Source organism: Phycodurus eques, chromosome 13 (genome assembly GCF_024500275.1).
Source record: "Phycodurus eques isolate BA_2022a chromosome 13, UOR_Pequ_1.1, whole genome shotgun sequence".
Classification (NCBI taxonomy): Eukaryota; Metazoa; Chordata; class Actinopteri; order Syngnathiformes; family Syngnathidae; genus Phycodurus; species Phycodurus eques.
Genome location: NC_084537.1, coordinates 5011662 through 5033448, shown reverse-complemented (window position 1 = coordinate 5033448; position 21787 = coordinate 5011662). Strand labels below are relative to the sequence as shown.

At 41.1% G+C, this 21787-nt stretch overlaps 3 protein-coding genes across 5 annotated transcripts; 1 reads left to right on the top strand and 2 right to left on the bottom strand.

The window, feature by feature from the left end:
* The first annotated feature begins 19 nt into the window (after positions 1 to 19).
* On the top strand, positions 20 to 2454 carry si:ch73-71c20.5 (DUF4748 domain-containing protein). Its single transcript, XM_061694701.1, has 3 exons — positions 20 to 75; positions 833 to 1061; positions 1552 to 2454. Exons 1-3 carry the CDS (start codon positions 36 to 38, stop codon positions 1721 to 1723), a joined length of 441 nt encoding a protein of 146 aa, XP_061550685.1. The 5' UTR covers positions 20 to 35; the 3' UTR covers positions 1724 to 2454.
* Positions 1971 to 10982, bottom strand: LOC133411902 (protein lifeguard 3-like). The gene is made up of 12 exons (XM_061694699.1): positions 10712 to 10982; positions 7017 to 7325; positions 5231 to 5298; positions 4993 to 5057; positions 4853 to 4906; positions 4704 to 4754; positions 4576 to 4615; positions 3653 to 3690; positions 3472 to 3559; positions 3282 to 3377; positions 3138 to 3191; positions 1971 to 3018 (listed from the first exon to the last, which is right to left on the bottom strand). The coding sequence occupies exons 2-12, from the start codon at positions 7318 to 7320 to the stop codon at positions 2872 to 2874; spliced, it is 1005 nt and encodes a 334-aa protein (XP_061550683.1). The 5' UTR covers positions 7321 to 7325; positions 10712 to 10982; the 3' UTR covers positions 1971 to 2871.
* Positions 10983 to 11332: 350 nt separating this feature from the next.
* casp8 (caspase 8, apoptosis-related cysteine peptidase) lies at positions 11333 to 20484 on the bottom strand. 3 transcript variants are annotated; one of them, XM_061693500.1, is made up of 12 exons: positions 20318 to 20484; positions 19059 to 19190; positions 18003 to 18178; positions 17816 to 17921; positions 16565 to 16691; positions 15906 to 15961; positions 15783 to 15831; positions 15635 to 15699; positions 15418 to 15529; positions 13182 to 13309; positions 12613 to 13004; positions 11333 to 11704 (listed from the first exon to the last, which is right to left on the bottom strand). In XM_061693500.1, the coding sequence occupies exons 2-12, from the start codon at positions 19164 to 19166 to the stop codon at positions 11545 to 11547; spliced, it is 1479 nt and encodes a 492-aa protein (XP_061549484.1). In that variant the 5' UTR covers positions 19167 to 19190; positions 20318 to 20484; the 3' UTR covers positions 11333 to 11544. The 3 variants fall into 3 exon arrangements, with proteins under 3 accessions (XP_061549484.1, XP_061549485.1, XP_061549486.1); XM_061693501.1 differs by lacking the exon at positions 20318 to 20484 and having other exon boundaries at positions 18003 to 18212; positions 19059 to 19182; XM_061693502.1 differs by lacking the exons at positions 19059 to 19190; positions 20318 to 20484 and adding an exon at positions 18288 to 19024 and having other exon boundaries at positions 18003 to 18212.
* Between the last annotated feature and the right edge of the window lie 1303 nt (positions 20485 to 21787).

Below are 21787 nucleotides of genomic sequence, written 5' to 3'. Positions count from 1 at the left end.
GCCACTGCGCATGTGCGGGACTTTGCGTAACCAACATGGCGGCGTACAGGACTGTCGTCGGCGCGGCTTGGAAAGGTAAACTCCATCTGTTGCTTTAAAATGTCAACACGCGTGTTGAACAGTTTACCTTTGAAATATGACCAGAAGATTAAGGTTTTGGAATTGCCCAGCCAGAGTCCAGACCTGAATCCAATCAACGTCTGTGCCAAAGGTGCTGCAACAAAGTATTAGTTTGAGGGGATGCATATTTTTGCAAAAGGTTATTGTATACTTTTTTATTTTTACCTTAGAATATTTGAGTTTGGTTTTAAGTCATATAGGGCACATTAAAGGTGGTAATCTATTTTTATTTATTTTTTTTGGGGGGGGGGGGGGGGGTATCTTGGTCTCATGTTTCCAAAACCTGGCATTTGAACAGAGAGGTGTAGACTTTTTAATTTCTTTTCCACACGTTACTAGTGAGGCAAAACTAAGAGTGGGCATTCTGGCGTTGTCTAGTGGGGTCCAGGAGGCTACTAGCGTGCTCTACATGGCTACTAGTTGGGCCGAGTAGTGTCGTTAGTACAGCACAGTAGTTTACTCGTGAGGTTTAAATTGCGCACTAGTAAGCCAAAAGTGGCACTTAGTGCTGTAAAAGCTATTACGAGTAAGGCACTCAGTCATCCTACTAGTGCGCTGAGTTGTCTTCCTTTTGAGAACAAAGACCATACTAGTTCATGGACCATAAGATGGAAATCAAGGAAACTGCTTTCCATAACAGTCAACACATACGCCTTGTAAAGTGCGTCAAATATTTACGGGGACGGGTCCACGTTGTTTTTCCTTTTACCAGGTGCAGCGCTTGCTACTAGTGGTGGGTGGTTGGTGACGAGCTACCCTTCGCCGGCGCTGCGCCGATGCTTGAGGCTGCAGACCGTGTGTCTTTGCAGTGCCGGGACGGAGCCACGCGGGAGCCGAAAGGAGAGCAGAGCGACTGCGGAAGCGGACCTAGAAAGCGAGGGTCCCGAGTACATTCCCCTTAAAAAGGCGAAGAATCCCATGGTGAACATTGGGTATGCATGGTGAGTTTTGTACCGACGTGAAGCAATTAAGCCATTATTGGCCCACACCTGCGTGGCACCCTCAGCGAAAAAGCTTCTGCGTGTTCCAAAACGAATACCTCTTGAATTGTTATGCTATAAAAAAACAGCCATGGCTCTAAGTTGTGTTTACATCTCAAGTGAGGTCTCTGATGCATTGCCAGTCAAAATCAATTAGTTTCTCAATAAAAGTACAAATAATCCTAAATGTAGCTTTCAACTCTATTCTTCAATCCTCCAGCCTTTGAACATGAATTGCACTTTGGGGCTCCCTAGTGGTCGCAGCAGGTGCTTAAGTTTGCTTTTTGCCATGCTGGTTCTGAATCCAGCGGCACAATACTGGAATCTACTGTAGCTTAAAACATGCTGACGTGTGCTTTAATTGTACTGTGGACTGAGTCTTTCCTCTATTCACATCGACGCGGTCTTTATGGCACGAGCTTCATGCGTTTTCTCCCTCGCCTCCAACTAGGATGATCGGCCTCCCCGCTGGTATTATCGGCTTCCTGCTGGCCAAGAGGCAAGTGGACAGGAACCGATTAAAGCAGCTGAAGGTTCGGCAGAGGATGCGAAGTTCAAACGAGGGGGACTACGAAGGAAGCCGCTACCGCAATACTGCAGCGAACGTTAAACTCGACCCGTAATGCCTTGGCCCAATGGTACTGCTGTTGAAGACTGATTCTTAATTAAGAGACCTGGTTCTAAACATCCCGAGAGATTCTTTACTGGATGACTGCCCTCCAAGCCCATGCGCGGACAGAACCTTTGAGTAATATAATTTTAAAATGTGATTGATTCAAAGAGTTGCAGTGAATTATTTTTGCTGTATCAGTGTAATGCGGAATACCTCACATTGATTTAACTTCTCTAAAATCCTCACGAAGCACAAAGCTCAGAAATAAAACATTTTATTGTATATGAAAAGCCAAACAATGTATTTACAAGCCATGGGTACCCAAAGGGTCACCAATCTTTCTAAAACAGATACTTTGGGGTTATTTGTGAATGAAAAGGAACACACACTTCTCAAATATTTGAAATTCAAATTACTGTACGTCATTAAGTCATCTATGTGACGACACCGATCGTGTTAATTTCTCCGAGGGAAAAAAAATTACATGCAACACTTTTGGAGTAAATTTTCAAATGATCACTTGTTCAACATTCCTAGAAAATTACAATGTCTCATCGCTGGCGAGCTGTTTTTGAACAGGCCCGCAGGCTACTCTTGGGATTCTTGTTGGTGACCCCCTGCCGTACTCCAGTAGGTGGGGAAACAATTTGTTGACAAGCTATCGTTCCATATTAAAACGAGAAAGACTGACAAAAATACAATATGCAACAACTATACAGTCGGCGTGATAGATCAGGCATGGAATTTAGTAACAGTTGTATTCAACCAGTCCTCATGAAGCACAAATCAAACTTATGTGTAGCAAGTACAACCCAGCAAAACATCAACAGATGTGATGGAGACATTTCAGCACTGAAGAAGTATTTAAAAAAAAAAAAAAAAAGTCTGCTTTTGACTTCAAGCCAGCAAGACTGGCAAAATTTTGACACCAGAATACTTTTTTTGTAGGCGTCAAACTGTAGAAATATATATGTGAGAGTGCATCGGAATGTCTTGCACAGTAACAAACTTAAATTCTGCCCTTACGTAATGGTCATTGAGTGCAGCATGATATACATTCTATAGGTATGCGTGGAAACAAAGCAAAAGCTATAAACAGCTCGGGACTGGCTCTGCAGCAACGTTGTTGATATGACTGCTTGTGTGTCCCGAAAGACTTTATTTGCTCGAGCCGATAATCTGCAGCAGGAAAAGAAAGATCTGAACCATGTCGACGTAGATGTTAAGTGCGGCGAACACGTATTCCTCTGGACTGATGGAGTACTTCCTGTTGCCGATGAGGAGCTGCGTATCGTATGCCAAGAACTGCCGAGCACAGAGGACAGAAAAAAAAAAAAAAAAAACAGTTCCAGAATGGTTTTGAAACTCCGTTCGATTTTTATTATTTTTTTTCAGAAAAATGTGGAGGTCTCTCAAATACTCACCAAGGTGAAAGCTATGGCTCCTATTGCAGCGTAAAGCATGTGAAGCCAGTAGATCTGCCAGAGAAAAACAGTCATTCAAATGACGCCAACGTGCAAGTTTGTGTCCGGAGTCTGTGTGGTTATTGTTATGGAGTTGTAACTCACATATTTGAAAGACAGCACGATGACAGTGATGATGCCGGTCACAAACACGACAATGCCAAGCACGCAGAACAAGCCCCGGCATTTGGTGAAGTCCACCTAGAAAGAAAAATCCACCGACGTGTGATATTAAGAACGTTTGATACTGTTGGCGGAACTCTTGCTCATACACACGCACACACGGACAAGGTACCTTGGTCTGGAAGCAGAAGACCGTGACAGCGATGCAGACGACAGCAGTGATGGCCAAAGCGAGAAACACTGCCTTTGTATCATAGTAACTGAACGCACCAAGGAACACACGGTCATGCAAGCAAAATGGCTGGACACCATCACATTTGACTTTGGATTTTTTTTTTTTTTTTTTTTTTTACCTGGCTATGGAGCCGGTCATGTAAGATAGAGCCAGGGTCTGTATAAGGGGGGAGATATATATATATATATATATAGTTAATTATTATGAGGTGACTGGATATCATTTAACTGGGCATGACAAGAGTGGCAAATTGCGATTCGGTGGGCTCGGTGATGAAGTGCCGCTTCCACGAGGGAAGTCTCAACAAATCCTCACAAATCATTTTGATGACTTTATATTCGTAGGAAAACAGGAACAATTCATTCAGATTTTTTTCCCCCCCTATCCCTCTTTTGTTCCCTCTGAATCTTAACTCATTTGTGGATCGAATAATTAGTCCGTACGAATGAGGCCGTCTAAAGCTCCGTTTTAAAGTAAGAAGAAAAGAATGTAAAATGACATGATTTCAGGCATTTTTGCAGGAATAGTTTTCGAATCAGTACGCGGAACTTTTCAATCCCACAAACAAAAACTTCTGTTTTGGTCGTTCAAACACGTTTCATTGCAAAATCATCCCCACATGCAAATTACACTGGACCCTGTCTCGCTTCAGTTTTTCTAGTGTACCGTCACTTCCTTTTACAACCTTGCCGTACTATTTAATTAACATTTCCTGACTCGTGGGCTTATTTCTAGTTAGGCTTTATTGATACTGTCGAGTACGGGAGGTTATCATTAATAAACGGCACGACAAACCCTCATTAAATGAGACAGTACTTCTGCCGTGGACTCAATACAACCAACAAACACGCAAAGAAAGAAAGAGTGCGTCATTAAGGGCTTTGCGCCAAACTGTGCTGACTCAGTCCTCCTGCTGCCGTCTCATTGAGACACCACCCAAATTGAAACTTTCCAGAGGGCAGTTCCGTTCATTTTGTGATTCAAATACAGAAAACAGCGTCCCATCTGCTGATTCAAGATAACAGCAGCTATCCGACTTACAAAGATGGAGAGCAATATGAAGTTCCAAGGAAACGTCCTCCTGAGGAGAGAGTGGGAATACAAAATATAATGCAGGTTCACGAATTGAATATTCTTTGTATCAATTCGAGCTGCGGAATCACACTTACCGGGGGCCCTTGCAGCAGGCCAACACAAGGTGGGTAATGAGGTACACGCCACTGCAAAAAAAAAAAAAAAAAAAAAAAAATTGTGAAAGATTCATATTCACACAGTTACTTGATCTTTTGTTGACACTTTTAAATGCGTTGCAACTCACTATGACGCCCAGTGGACAGCCTGGTTCTGCTGTACAAAATGTCTGACCGGTTGGCTGTGAGAAACAGATATGTGACCCCAATGGTCACAAAACAAAAACAAAACCAAAACAAAAAACAAAAAAACATGCATGATACTCACACAAAGGTGAAAACGGCCACAATGGCTGTTGTGACAAGGAGTTGGGTTGCCAGAATCAAATACACCTGAAAAACAAAGGCAGAACAGGAGGACATTATACACCACAGTTGTATAAACAGATAATCAAGAATAATTATAGATTATACAAGTATTAGCGTGCAGTGAATAGGGTGTTTTTTTTTTTTTTTTAAATGCATTCTTGTTATTAGGACTCATGAATGCAAGTTGTTTGTTTCACCTTTCTGATGAAAGCATGCCGAATGCTCAGACTGTCCCAGTCACTTCCCCTCGCAGCAAAATCGTCATCTGTCGTTACGAGAGCAGAAATATGAGCACTTGCCAGTTGGCTTTATTCTAAGAATGATATGTGCAGGTAGACATAATGTGCAGGACATTATTGATCACAAAGTACTACAGCAAACATGCTAACATAGTAATGGAGGCCCAAGTTATCGCAGCATTATGTGGTTTTCATGTTAACAGCTCAGTCACACAAACCTTAGTCACAAATGTAGCTAAAGTTCTATTTATTTTAACATCTCCAGTGTTGATCGACTTTCCATCTGCAAGCGGTGGGAGGAAAAAGTATGTTAACCCTTTGGAATTTCTTAAATTTATGTATAAATTGGTCAGAAAATGTGGTCACATCTTCAGACTTCCGACAGATGAAACCAAAGTCGAATTGTTTGGGAGGACCACACAACGCCATGTGAGGAGGGAAGATGGCACAGCACACCAACATCAAAACCTTCTCCTAAACTGTGAAGGATGGTGGACTGAGACTCATGGGATGGGTGTGCTTTGCCAACTCGGGGCCTGGACAGTTTGTCATCATCAATGGAAAAAATAGTCAAGATATTTTGCAGAAGAAATTGACGCCGTCTCTCCAAAAGTAGAAGGTCAAAAGATGATGGGTGTTGCAACAGGACAATGATCCAAAACACAGAAGCAAATCAACAACAGAATGCTGGCCGCCGCCACCAGGAAGCGCCGCCGCCGCCGCCCCCTCCTCAAAGAGAGGTTCTGTCGAATCATTTAAGCATATTGTAACAGTGACAATCTTCCAACTCCCGTTACAACACATCCCTCCGCCAAACATTCCATTCGTCCCAAAAATGAAAGAATAAACCAGGTCCGCGCCATACAAATACAGAAATCAACACAAAAAATATATATCTTACATACTTTCCTCTCTTCAAATGAACGAATTAATGAAACCATATTACAGAAAAATGAATCATTTTACAATATCATTAAGCGGAGGAAAAGAAAATCTCGGGAGTCCCGTGATTATTTGATTTATTGTTACTTGGCTGTTCCTAAACATGCGTAGCCTGTAAAAGCGTTTCTGACTTGACTTGATCCCTGTTAGTAGTCAGTATCCAATTTCTAAAGTTGTAAATAAAAAACATGTGACAGTAAATACAGTTCAATTGGTGGACGGACAAATCTGCCAATGGACAATTTTGTTATTGTGAGCATAGCATGATAATTGCTGCAGCAATAATAGCGTTTTGGAGGTAACATATACGAATGTTAACGCTGTACGGACGGGGATAGAAGTGTACGGTAATATATGATTTGAAGATGGATTTCCCCCCCCCCCACAAAAACTACTAAAGCCGAGTGAGAAGGACTTGATGAGTAAGAAAAAGAGGTTTTTGCGTTGTCCTGCTTTCACCCCACTTGCACCGTGAACCTTCCCGCAACACCTTTTTGAGTCCTACTGCAATATCGTGAGCTTTCCCACAAAATCACAATAACTATCGTACCGTGAGCACAATACCATGATAGAAACGAACGATGATACATAGCTATCGTTACATCGTCGGAAACGTGCGTTTGTGAGAGTGATGTAGATTTCCCTCCAAAAATGTAATCGCACAGCATTCATTGCGTCATCGTGCAAGCCCATGTGTGAGGTTAATAACTGCCACTGTTTGGGTTGAACACGCCCGATGACTCAATTCTGTTAATAGAATGTTTACATTGACTGCTTTCGCACATAAAAAGGTCCGTCTTACCAGAGGTTATAACATCCGAAGGGATATTGCGTGGGATGATGGGAGGCATAGGGGGCTGACTGGGATAGCCGGCTCCAGGAGGATAAGGCTGTGCCGGGTACGGACCTGGAGGGTAGCCCTGTGGCTGACCCGGGAATAGAGGGGTGTTTGGACCGGTGGGGTAGGGAGCTGGAGGCTGTCCTGGCTGAGGTCCGCCGAAGGCCGGGAAGCCATATCCAGGGGGTGCTGGGTAATTGCCGCCGTGGGGTGCGTACGGTGGGTTACAGGACTCATCGTACCCTGGAGGGTAGTCTGATCTGGACATGTCGCCTGTGAGCAAACGAGAATGGTCATTAGTGGAAGGTCAAATCTGAATGGTGAAAAAAAAATAACTAAATAATAATAATAATAAAATAAATAAAAATCAAATCAGGCTGAATTTACACAGCGTGGTTCAAGTGACACAATTCAGATGTTTTGCTCTCAAGTGCACAATTCAACAACATTATGGCAGCATAAAGAGGAAAAAAGAAAGAAAGTAGAAGGCCTCTTCCAAATGTGGATTTAAAAAAATAACAATAATCTGATACATATCTGGGGTGTGTCAATGACAGTGATGATAAACAATCAGATCAGACATACTCGGTCAATCAACGAAAATACAGCACGTGGTCGTGTACATACAGTGGGTACGGAAAGTATTCAGGCCCCGTTAACATTTTTCACTCTTTGTTATGTTGCAGCCATTTGCTCAAATCATTTAGCACAATTCTGTCTCTGAGCTCTTCAGGCAGTTCCTTTGACCTCATGATTCTCATTTGCTCTGACATGCGCGGCGAGCTGTAAGGTGTCATATAAACAGGGGCGTGGCTTTCCTAATCAAGTCCAATCAGTACAACCAAAAACACAGTTGGACTGCAACGAAGGTGTAGAACCATCTCAAGGATGACCAGAAGAATTGGACAGCGCCCGAGTTCAACATACGAGTGTCACAGCAAAGGGTCCGAATACTTATGGCTGTGTGATATTTCAGTTTTTCTTTTTTTTAATAAATCAGCAAAGATTTCAACAATTACGTTTTTTTGGGTGGGTGCTGTGTGTACATTAATGAGGGGGGGAACAAATGAACTTAAATAATGTTACCAAATGGCTGCAATATAACAAAGAGTGAAAAATTTAAGGGGGCCTGAAAACTTTATAACTAACGTTAAATACACATACAAATAAGAGAGAGAGAGAGAGAGCGAGGTGTACACTACAGTTAGCCAACTACTTTCCATGTCCAAATATGTTTTAAGTTACTCAGCAAAAACAACAACAACCCCCGAGCTCTAGTTTGACTGTGACTTTTAGCGAAATCCCCAGTAAAGGAATTCAAGAGGAGGCCCCACCTTAGGTTGCCATGATGTCACATCCCCATTCACAAGCAGCAAGACTCACTGAGTGGAAAAAACTGCTTCCTCCTATCTAAGCAAGAGCTCTTTAAAAGTAGTCAGACAGAGTACCACTTCGCTGTGATTACTTCAGAAGGCGTAACATGCGTGTGTGTCGGTGGTAAAAAAAAAAATTAATAAAATAAAATAAATACAAATAACCTAAAGCTGTTGCCCTGATTTCAGTTAAACAAACTGAAGGAGGCCAGATCTGGCTCACCACATTAAATATTTGTGGTCCCCCCGAAAACAAATTGCATCTTGTTAAAACGATTTGTTGTTTTCATATTGGCAGCTATTGTGTGTCGTGTACTCAAGATCGCAGCACACTGCACGCACACACACGACGATATCGCCAAAAACAATCACGCGAGCCAAGTCAAGTCGCCACCAAATTCAAGCAAGTCAAGTCATTACTTAGTTCAAGCAAGTCGTAAATCATACAATCTTGCTCAGTCACATGCTGGAGGGAAATTGTTTTTTATTATTATAATAAATCACTCATCATCACACAAAAGATTCAGTTTACACCTCTAAAAATTAAATAAGAATATGATATTCATTTATATATACCGCGATATAGCGAGGGAACACTGTACAGTAGCTTCCAGATTACAGTCTTCATGACTCTGCGCTCTGGTGCCGACTTTAAAATAAAAGCCCAAAAAGGGCTTTGATCTCCAATGTAGCCAATAGTATATTCAGTTTTTATTTTGAAGTTGGACCTCTGAGCACATTGGAGGAGAGGCAGTGTGTCTGGTGTTATTCCTTTTATGCATTAAGTGTATTTGCTTCCATTAAATTGCAATTCGCACTTTGTAAAAGTACATTGATTCAGCTCGCTTTTGCTAAAGTAGGATTTTACATGTATTTTTTAAACATGGTATCATTTATTCTTATCGAAAGACTCATTTTGAACTGAAAACTGTTACATAGTTTGTTAAAAAAGTAGTGCAGTAAAAATAAGGATTTTCCCCAAACATGAGGAATAATCGTGATTACAATATTGATCAAAATCATCCAGATTATTATTTTGGCTGTAATTGTGCAGCCCTGGGCCGTGTTGCCAGGTCTGCTGTGCACTCGACAAAAAAAAAAAGTCGTTTTTTTTTTTAAACTTTTCTTTCAAAAATGAAAGGCCACACACTATATTGAAATTTTAGATTTTCAAATGGAAACCTCATGACTGACTTGTCAAGTCTAAAAATTCTACGTTCACACCGGACGTGAAGAATCCCTCGGGGTTTTGATCGCTGACGTGTTATATATGCACACCGAATGCGCATTTGCGCCACTCCTCTTCAGCAAATTGTCGGACACGGCCATCGAGACGAGTCCTCTAGGCCGGTTCCGTTTATTTCTTTCTTCCTTGTTCCCCCCCCCATTCTCGAACTGATTGGCTGTCGCGACGCGATATGTGGCTTGTAGTTCAAATTTCGCAACCGACGCGAACGGCCGAAGAAGTGGCTTTTCGCTTGCCTGCGTCATACACGGATTTGCGCCTGTTCACGCAAACTGCATTGAATTTATAAATAATCGTGTCACACGAACGGTTCAATTCGCATCAATGACAAGTCTAAAATTAAGTCAAGTCAAGTCATACAAATCGGCGACTCGAGTCTAGCATTTGACTCGAATCCCCCACCTCGGCCATTTTGTGAGCAGATCAGGGTGGAACTATCACTTTAAAACACACCCCACTCCACAGGATAATCGCTCAAAATAGTCTTCAGCGGCATCCTACAATTGGGCCTGATGATCGTTAAGCGTATATCTCCACTTAATGGGGTCCATTCATAAAGGTGTGGATTGTGGACATGTTCCAAATACAAGTCGGACCTATGTTCTCTGCGCACGCACGTAGATTGGGATATCTCAAAACATTATTATTATTCTTTTTTTTTTTTTTTTTTTTAAATGTCACATCCGTCTCTTATGTAACCTTTTTATTTATCTTTCCTTTTTTTTTTTTTCGACGGCTCTTGTTGGCGTCCCTTTGACATTAAAGCAAGCAGGAGCAGTCAATCCAAATCCACGTCAAACAAGTTGCTCCCAAGAAAAAGTACCAATTTACAAAAAATAAAAAGTCTTTTCATTTGTGAAGCTACCAAAACAAACACGACGACGACGACGAAAAAAAAAAGGAGTTGGGTTCCAAACTACGTACTGAGCTAAAGAATACACATCCACACGGTAGTTTTAAACGCTACACTAGATTATTTGAACACACACGAAAACCAAAAAACAAAAACAAACAAAAAAGACACGACTATGTCTACGTACCGAGCGTAAAGTCCCACGGGTAGTAAATTGGAAGTTGGAAAGTCTTGCGTCGTACGGTGGAAAGTCGTCGAATAACTTCGGAGACTCAACTCGGCGTTTCAGTCGAACATTTCCCGGAACAGAGCAGCGGGGCGACTGGCGAGCAGCTGGGTGGAGTCCACGGGAATCTCGGTTCCCGCACCCGCGTCGCACAGCCCGGCCCAGTCTTCTCGCTCCCGGCGGCGTGGAGACGTGACGGGCCCACCCTAACTCACGTATGTCATCCTTTTCGACATTCTTCATACGCTCGAGAGTTTATGACGTCAACAGAACTCGTTCGCTCAACAGTATTTTTTATTTTTATTTATTTATTTAAAATTATCAATCGGGAAAGAGAACTAAAACATTCGTTCTACTGAATTCCGAGTTTCCATTATTGCCAGTAAATGCCACTGTTTTTGTTTTAGATATTGCTAAAGCTAATATTAATGTTACATTAAGTTGTGTGCCATGTCACTATCAAATTGCCACAAATGAACGTCTTCTTTCGTGTTGGGTGCAAAAAAAAAAACCAAAACATTTTTAAATTAAAATGCCAAAATGAAGCAAATGATGAAATGAAGTAGTAATGATAAACAGGAAGAGGGGAAAAACACAGTTTAATCAACCTTAGAGTGCATAAACAATGTAAAACGTTGCTGTACAAAGTATTTATTTATTTTTATTTTTTTTAGCTTGGGAGTTCAAAGCAGTTGTTCTAATTTGTTTGTACACATCAGCATCATTACACATCATATCATATAAGATCACGGTGATACATAGAATCCAGTCTTCACATGAGGCAATATGGCACATTAGGAGAGTTGCACTTGGTCCTTATCAACAAACTTTAGGATAAGTGTCTTGGTGAGGGTGTATTTGGGCTCAGGCATTTGCTTGTAGTTGAGGTACACGCCTTTGCTGACCTCCCTGTTCACACGTGTCAGGGTAGAGAGAATGTCTTCCTCGCGTGAACTGTGAACATTAAACGCGCGACATTACCCAGCAGAGAAATGTAGCCGGCTAATAAAGTGACAAAAGTAGCTCAACTACATCCAAACCTACTTCAGTTGGGTGGCGCCTCAAAGAAGAGCTCATTTTCAAATGTTATAATTGTGCTATTGGGGTATAAATAATCATTCTCAAAACTTTGAATAATCATCCTTCAGACTATTGTCAATCTATATCAAAAACTTATTTTCCACCATAATTTGCTAATAAATTTAAAAATGTGATTTTCTGGATTTTTTCTCTCTCATTGTCTCTCATAGGTGAGGTATACCTATGATAAAAATGACAGACCTGTGATCTTTTTAAGTGGGAGAACTTGCACAATTGGTGGGTAAATACATTTTTTGCCCCACTGTATATACTGTATTCGTGTGGCCTGGCAGTGCTGCGAGCAGATGCTCGTTAGGCTTAGAACACAGAATTTATTTATTATTATTATTTTTTTTTTTACTGTTTCAAGAAATAATCTGTTTCAATGACAAACAAAAACGCACACCATGACAGTGCAATACCAGGTTCAGGTTCCTGTATGTATACCACTGTCAAATCTAAATGACCAATGGGGGGAACATCATTTTATGGCTTTTTATGGTCCTGGAGAAAAACAACTAATTGAAATGGTAATGAAGTATATTATCATATTAAAAAACGTTTTGTATTCTTGATTGCAGGACTGCTTTTGTACGATGTACAGTGAATTAATATTGGTATCATTGTAAAAATAGCACAAAAAGATCTTATCGTAAGTCTGTGATTGCCACCTCAACAAGGCAGGGTGGTGAACTTTTCCTAAAGTTTGACATTATGCCTAAAACAGCAAATGTAATCTAATTTAATTAATCACAAAACATACTGAAATCCTTTCATTTTACCTCTCAGCGGATCGTCGAAGCTGCCTGCACAGCTCTTGGATGTAGATGGAGCCCGTGTACTTGTTTCGAAATGACTTGCATTCTGGTACAGTGGCCATGCCGAGCAGGAAGTCGGCATCTGAGGGCACCGTCTCGGCGTGGATGGGACCCGCGTCCGCTTCAAAGTGACTCCGTCTGTCTTCATCCCCCTCTCTCGGGTTTGGGGGGGATGGCAAGGTTCCGGTCTGATAACCTCCTCCCTGACATGCTTGGATGAAAAACAGTTTGGGTTTCCCTGCCAACGTACGGGCTAATCCACTCGTAAAGGGCTGTGTCAGTTCTCGTAGGGACACCTTTTCCTCATCAGTCCCATAGACACAACCATGTTCCCCGTGGGAAAGCACACACACGACCTAAAACCAAAAGAAAATGCACAGTGTACTTTTTATTCTGGTGACAATTGCTATTGCATCCAGCTTGATATCAAACAGAAACGCAAGACGCAAAAAAACTGATCACCACTTGATACTGCAATTTTTTTGTCTTCTGGCTGTTTGTAATTGTGTTTGTAAAAGTGCCATCTTGCTCACCAGAGCATCCTCCTCTGAAAAATTTCTTGAAGCAATGATACGTAGTTTCTCTCTTATCTCTTCTGCAGTCAAGTTGCTGTGGACAATCACACTGAAGCCAAATCTGGAGAACAATGACTCAAGCGCCTCTGTGGAATAGGGAAGAGAAAAAAAAAAAAGTTTGACTCTTTGGCTGATTATCAATTTATCCATTTTCTATATGGCTTATCTTATTCAGGGTCATGGAGAGCTACCAAAGTAGGTTTAATAATGAATAAAATCCAATGGATAAACAATGCCATACTTTTTCTACCCGACACTGTGAATGTTGACATTTTGGGTTCAACCAATATGACCTTTGATTCTGGATATCGTGTCCACATTGAGTCAGACGGCACTCAAAATCAAGAGAATGGTTGGAGTGAAATTAAGAAATTATCCCCATAAAATAAGAAATGATTGAAAAAATGGTCATTCACGGTACAGCAATCCCCCTGGGAATAGAGACTGAGCCCTGTCGGGATAATGTGAGTAATGATGCCCCCATAATTGCTTATATTAATACCCTAAATTGTAAATATACCACAAACAGGTGAGTTTTTCTTTCACCAAATAGCTGGTGATAGGTTCCACAGAAAAGAAAAGAAAATTCAAATAGGTAAATTTGTTGATAGTGAACTGCGAATGTGCAGGGAATTACTGTGTCTTACTATATCTCAACCATCTTTATTCATATATTAATCCAATGAAGCTTCTATACAATATATAATCTATATAGTATTGGAAATCAATGCATGAAGAATTCAAGGATGGTGGAACCGCAATTGAGTGTTCAGGCCATCCGCCTCACAGTGCCGAGGCTCGAATCCAAGCTTTGCCCTTCCTCTGTGACGTTTGCATGTCGTCGCCGTGCTTGCGTGGCTTTTCTCCCGTTACTCCGCCTTCCTCCCACATTCCCAAAACATGCTTTGTTGGTTAATTGAAGATTCTAATCTCTCTCTAGGTTTGAATGGTTGCTTGTCTGTATGCGCCCTCTGCGTTTGGCTGTTGGCAACCAATCCAGGGTGTACCCCAGCCAAAGTAATCTGGAATTACTCATGACCGATGAGAATTGTAACTACCAGAGTAGATGAGGAGAACTCGACTCGTACTCGCAGCCGATGTGATCGATGCCAAACTGTATTGTGTCACCTTCGCAAATAATGCAAACATACAGACAAAAAACTGAAACAGTTGAAGTGGACCAATGAAGCAAAGATAGAACTTCAAAGCTGTTTAGACTGCACAGACTGGAGTGTCTTTGAAACTTCAACTGGGAGCCTGGATGAATATACGGACACTGTTACGTCCCATATCAGTTTCTGTGAAGAGGCGTGCGTACCAACTAAGTAATTTTGCACGTTCAGTAACAAGCAGTGGTTCACTGCTCATACATAAGCAACTTCGCCAGGCTAAAGAGGAGGCCCATCTGAGTGGGGAGAGAGCGCTGCATAATTGCGCTAGAAACTAGCTGACTCAAGAAATTGACGTTGCAAAGAGAAATTATGCAGTAAAGCTAGAAAAACAGTTTACCGCTAACGAAATCAGTCTGGCGTGGATTACAGTCGCTAGCCAATTACAAGCGACCATCCCCCCAAGATGAGCACAATAAAGGACTAGCTGACGACTTGAACACCTTCTACTGGAGATTTCAAAAGGACACTTTCACACCCCACACCCACCCAGCCGCACCACCGACTACCATCATACCTCTGACTCCCCCTCCTGCGTTGGCCATCCACGAACAGGATGTGTGTTGTGGCTTCAAACAACAAAAGATCAACAAAACGGCAGGCCCAGACCTGGTGTCGCCATCCAGCCTCAAAGTCTGCGCTGGACCAGCTCGCTCCAGTCTTCACACAAATCTTCAATAAATCCCTAATCTAACATAACCTTTTCTTTATTGGGAGAGGAAGCCGGAGTACCCGGAGAAAACCCACTCCAGCACGTGCTAACCACTAACCCACCTGCTGACCATCATGCCTATAATGCTGAATATATACAAAGCATTTTGCAGCTAATGTACTAGTGTACCATTCTTTTGAGTGTCAGCATTATGGATAAACTCACTGATTAGTGCAAAACTACAGATAGCGAGGCAAGCTTCTGGATCAGGATTTACTGTATGATGACAGATAAACACTTCCTCGATTTTCACCCAAAATATAACATTGTTCCTGTGTAAAGCTAGGATAAATGAATTAGTGAAAATACGCACTCTCATCCTCTCGAGTGCCACCTCTTTTATTCAGCCGCCTTCCCAAAAATTCCTCATTGTTGATGATCACACACAGACCACAAGGGATGTGATTCATTGGGTAGTACTCCATCTGCGGCACAAGAGCACCCACAAATATAAATAATTAAGATCATCATTCCAGTCAATGGATGAATAACCTCTAAATTGTTATTGCTGCGTGTCTGTGAATGGGTACCTGATCAGAAAGCGATGTAGGCGGAGTGTTTGTTCTTGCATCCAAGGAAAATTGGCCACCTTCAACTAACGAAAAACAAACATTTTTAACTCACTGGCTGTATATGAAAATGACATGGCTTGTGAGAAATGTAGTCGGAGAGACATACGGGTGGGTGGAGTCTCAGATGTGGACAAATGATGTGAGTTGTTGACATGCTGCAAAAGAAATCACAGACTGACTAATTCTACTCTTGGCACTCCCAAGCACACAGGCCCATACAGATACACACCCGGAAATCCATGATGAGACGAGGGGGAGGTCGTCTCGCTGGCTGCGGAAGTGTTCCTGCAAGTGAAATAAATGATTTGATGAATTTGAAAAGAACAACACGTTTCAGCATGCTATGTTTACATGTCTTTTTGTATGATGTGGCTCAAAATCCGATAGGCGTATTCCAGAGATGGGCCAACGCGAGACTGTATCCCGCTGTCAGATCAGCAAGAACAGTCTTGCGCTTTATTTTTGGGTGTCCAAAACTTATTTAAATCTTTTTGTTGTCAGAATTTGTCTTCACTTTTTCTTTTGGCCACTGCGATTGGCCAATTTTTAATTGAACAAAATTTCATATTGAACTCATATGACGACTCACATTCAGCTCGAGGCTACACACGTCCCTATGACCATATTTGTATAGCTGCCTCAACTTGAGTCCTCACTCAAACACCTGTTTACATGTTTATTCCAAGCTAGAGTGGTCGTTTAAAGAATGCACAGTTACTGTCCTCACCCAGAGCACAGACATAAGGTCTATCTATTGAGGTCAAAAGCTTTGTAAATTCCTTAAAAAAAAAAAAAAAAAAAAAACACACGCGACAGGAAATAATTCGTAATACAGATATAGGCACATATTTACAGTATGCAAAGAAAAGGACAGCTCATATTCCATACTTATATATTGCTGGACAGTCGATGCCAATTGTAGATCCACTTCCTCCAGTATTGAATGCAGCTCGCGTAGATTTGATTGAGACAGTAAACCCACTTTTTCCAATTCAACGAACACATCCAGCACAGTCTGGAATTCACAGTAAACAAATTCAGTATGTATGAAGTGTTCGGAGTGAATAGAGCAAGCACACGGACATGAGGTCAGCAAGTATGTGTAGGGGGGGGGGGGGGGGGGGGGAAAGTCTTTAGACTAACCAGGCTACAATAGTCTGAGACCAGCAGGCACTGTCTCGCTCTCTAAAGACCTGCCATATATTATTCGGGTAATATCACGTCAGGAATAGCCACAAAGGGATACTGGAGACACAGACGTTTGCGCAATCATATCATTCTGTCACCTCTCTGTATAGCTGCTATGGAAATGTGCGTAGAGTATTAACTGTGCTGCTTCTGTTTTGAAAACACAATTAAAGCGCAACTGTATTTTATCCTGGTTAAATAAAGGTGAATAAATAAAAAGGTAGCTTACATTGAGCGAGAATATAAATAAATAATAAAGTCAGAATAAACAGGCCAAATCTGAATGGGATTTCATTCGGATTCAGAGGAGTGGAATATTACTTTTCCCCAAACCGATCCAAAGTCATGTATATGGTTCAATCGGAATAGCAAGGCTGCGTCCTGTCTGCGCATGTTCTGTATTGCCGTAAATGCGCGGTGACGTCATTGTTTATGCACGTAAATATGGCGGCTTCCAAACGCAGCTCATATGTGACGGCTATCTTGTTTTTACAAAGCTGTTTCTTTGATTAAAGTGTAAAATTTTATCACGTTATTCTTGGAATATTGATTAATGTAATGCCATTTTAATGTGGTCCTAATACGCCTGTGTAGTTATATGTAGGTTGAAACAACCCGAATTAGGAACAAGATGGGGCTTGTTGTGATTGACATCATGTAAAACTAATGTTGAATTCATCTTCAAAATCCTCTTCTTTATTTGACAGAAAATTATAGTTTATGTGAGAATTTGTCATTGACTTCTTAAGCTTCTGACCTGGTCTCTGTCTGTTTACAAATGCTGCTCACAATAAAAATCGGTACCTATGCTTCTACAATTAACCTTGCCAAATTGCATCTGGCTGTATTTTTAGTGCACAATATCTTAAAAAATATATAAAATTCTGATGTAAATGGGAGGTATGAGGGTGATTTCGAAGGATGTAACAAAACTTGATTGGGTGTTCTCACATTGCAGTCATCCATTTGTCTCCTGCCAATCTTGTTGCTCAGGAGAAACTTCATCTTTTCTAGATTGTCTTTAGTGGTTTCATCATATATAGTGTACAGCAGCACCCTGTTCACAAAGCATGGAGAATTGAAAAATAAAATTAGTACAAGGTAATTAAGAGCAAAACACACAACTTGCTGCTTTTACCTGTAATTTGACAGCATAGGATTTGCATCAGTTTCCTCCACGCCCTGTCTGTTCGTCTCGAAGAGGCTGACGAGATCAATGCGTCGGATTGTGTGCAGTAACTGAGCAATAAATTCAGTGTTCTTCAGGAGATCTTTTTCTTCTAGTCTGCTGAACAAAACTTTTGCATCTCTGACCTGTATTAGGAAAAAAAACTTTTGCATCTCTGACCTGTATTAGAAAAAGTTAAACAAGTAATCTGAAGCAAAAGAAATGATAAATGCTTACGAGGCATGGGTCGCTTACCGTGTTGAAAAGTCAAGGTTTCAACAATGTCTGGTTCGGACTACAGGACTTTAGTCCCGATATTGGCCCGACTTGGCCTTATGACACCAAAATGAAAAGTATAACATGTTTGATTATTTTTTATTTTTTTATATCTTCCGTGTCGTGCGACATATCGACCACAACTCTCCGACAGCGCACCTTGACGTCGACCAATGGGATTGCGTATTGTGACTGCCGCATCACCTCCCGTACTTGCTGTTGTCAACATTTATTCACGCGCGCAAACCAATGTTTACCGAAGCTTTAGAGCATGATTTGAAAGAACGGCGCCACGTTTACGTACAACCGTTAGTGCTAGCACTAGCATTTTAAATTATGTTTCAGTGCCAGCCCTCCCAGTTAACATGGATATTTGACTTCTAAAGCAGACAGTGGCACTGAATGTGTTAAAAATAAAACAGTGTTTAATAGGAAAAAGTTGTTTTTATTGACCATAATTTTTTCAAAATAATTGATTTTGGAGCTGTAATTTAAATACCATGATACAGTAGTATTTTTGCTCAAGGGAATCGTACCATCAGAATCTGATACCGTCCCATGCCCATTGTTTACAAATGAAAATATGATTACATTCCAGCTGTGCTTTGATAAAGTGTCTGAAACATTAGAATTTGTTATTTGCTTCAATCTGCACAATTTCTGTTTCAGAAAAGTTGTTAAGTTGAAGAAAGGAACGAAATGCCATATTTGCTATTAAAAAGTGGAAACAGTAAAATATGTGATCCTCACTCCTTCGAGATGTTTCCTGTTGAGAACATCACGGCACAAGAAGCAGAGAGCGGCCACTTCAGAGGAGCACAGGGCCTCTGTGATTTCCATCAATTTTCGCCTCTCCATCCCAGCCCCACTTTGGAGGTAAACCTTGCAGACAGGTTTAAGGAGAAATGGAGAAACAGCACATAATAAACATTACATGTAAATGTGATATGAGACCAATTAAAAATAAAAAAATAAAAAATAAATAAAAAAAGGAAAAAGTTAAAAGTTAAAATACAAAATAATGCCTATATCATAAACTACTATTAGATGAGTGAGAAATGTATTTTATTTCAGAGCCTTCTCTGCTGGCCTAAACACTATCAAAAGCACTGACTTACATTTACAACTTCATTACATTCATTATTAATTATTGTTAATATTTATTATAATATGGAGCAATATATACAATAATATGTATTCATTTACTTCCAAGTCTTTTGTCTTCATTTCATAGTGTTTGTCTAGGCTGCCCAGCTTCCATTCGTGTGAGGATAAAAAAAAAATTGGGGAGGTCCAATCAGATTCCAGCTTCTATGTGTTGTCATGTCAATATAATCTGCCCAGGGCCCTTAATGTCATAAATGCTGGCACATGACACTTAAGACACAATAGTAATGGCTGTTTATTTTTTCAACCAATCAGATTTCAGATGTTTGCGGCCTAAATGTTGTCTTAAATCGTTTTGATAGAACAGAATAGAATAGAATGCACTTTTATTGTCACTCTGCAAAGATTTGCTTTGTAAAGTATACTTCTGTCTTAGGAAACCACACCCACACAACTAAACATGTATACACGAAGAGACAGGAATTGTATTCATGAGAAAAAAAAAAAAAATTAAAGGAGCAGTCACACAAATTTAAGTTTTAGTATTTGAGTATTATGTCCACGTATTTATTATTCAGTGTGCCGGTGGCGCGTTACCGTGATGCAGATAATGAACGGCGATATCGGCAATGTTTTTCGAAGCTGTTTTTTGTCGAGTGAAGGCTTCGGAGTGACGTAATCGGGAAAAGTACCGCAAAAAAAGCCAAACTGTTTTCGAGCGAAGATATTTTCACGGTGTCTAAAAAATTAGGCGTGATTATTTTTCTCCCAAGTACACAAAAAGTAACGTCAACACCGCAGTGGAGAAAACAGTAACTTGGAGTTAAGAGTGTCGGAGTTCTCAGTGGCTTGAATGGAGTCTCAGGCACGACTGTCTTCGTTCTTAACATATCAAAACTTACCACTGTAGGGGGCGGTTGTCTCTTCAGGTCCAGTAGAAGACACACTTTTTTTTATTACTGTAGTTACAGTGGCTACTGGGGAAAAAAATGTACTTTTTAAAACTAATCTGATGAATTGGGCCTCAACAACAACACTCAAGTTTACAGCAAGGGGGTGTCCTTACTACTTCTTCTTTTCTTTCTACGGCGGTTGGCAGCTCACTTGACAGAAGGGGGCGCCCCCTTGTGTTTCAACTTGGGAACAGAGTGGTCTTGATTCCCTACAGGCATCCAACCATCCATTTTCTTTTACCGCTTATCCTCAATAGGGTCGCGGGCGTGCTGGAGCATTTTATTTTATTTTTTTTCAAAAAATGAACTTATACTTACAGATGTTTTAAATAAGAATTTTATTAGTTTTTAATCCAGGGACTCTTTTAACACTCCTACTCTTTGAGAACCACAGATGTGATAAAGCACATTAATATTTCTTGGTTAATATATGAAATTATAGTTATGTACTCGCATTCCTGAACAGAAAAAAAAGTTTTAGTGGTTGAATGTTTTTCTCGGTTAATTCTTTAATGATGTAAATGTTGGCTTTTTATTTACATTGTTTTTTCCCCCCACACTTTTTTGTTGTTGTTGTTGTTTTAATCCGACCGGGTATTGGCTAATAATAATTGCGGTGCATTCGATTCAGTCTAACAAGTGATGCCACTCAAAACAAATCCGTGAGTCAAGACCACAAAATAGCACCTGCCATGTGTTTGACAGGGACTTTGAATGCTGAAACTTACACGATGACGTCAGGCTTTGATGACGTCAAGTGAATGGAGCGCAACGAGAGGCCGAGAGATGTGCCACCCACAGCTTTGAATAGGTAGCTACGACATGCCGCTTTTGAGCTGCGCCCCTGTGGTGACGCTACGCTAGGGAGGTCAAAGTCGTCAGCATTCCATGTGTGGATGGCAAGAAAACCTAAAGACCAAGAATGCCAGCACAGTGTTGCGTACAGTTGCACGCAACCGGGAATAACCTTTCACATTCCAAAAAAAAATTGCCATAAAAAATATTCAGTATTTATAGCACATGCTTTGGCGATGACAAAAAAAGTAAACCTCTCCAGCATGGCCGCCACATTGGCATGTTGGTAAGCCGGGCTAACGGAGCGTGCTGGCGTATCTGCTCTGCGCATATATGGTGCCGCCTCAGCTAAATGGCGCGGTAAATGAGTCAAACAGCATACGTTTTAGTACAACCGAAAAGGTCTTAAATTAAGGAATGAAGGTCAAATAATGAAAGCAATAAGCTACCCCGGCTAGCGCTCCTGCTTGAATCGCTCAGACGTCGTGTGGTGGTCTGTATTCGATTTAATGTCAACGTCTCGGCGACATCATGCCAATGGACAAACGCTCTCCCTGCAAAATCTGGCCGAGTAAATGTTTGCTGACTGGGTCGGGAAAATACAGTGAGGTCACACATTCTGAC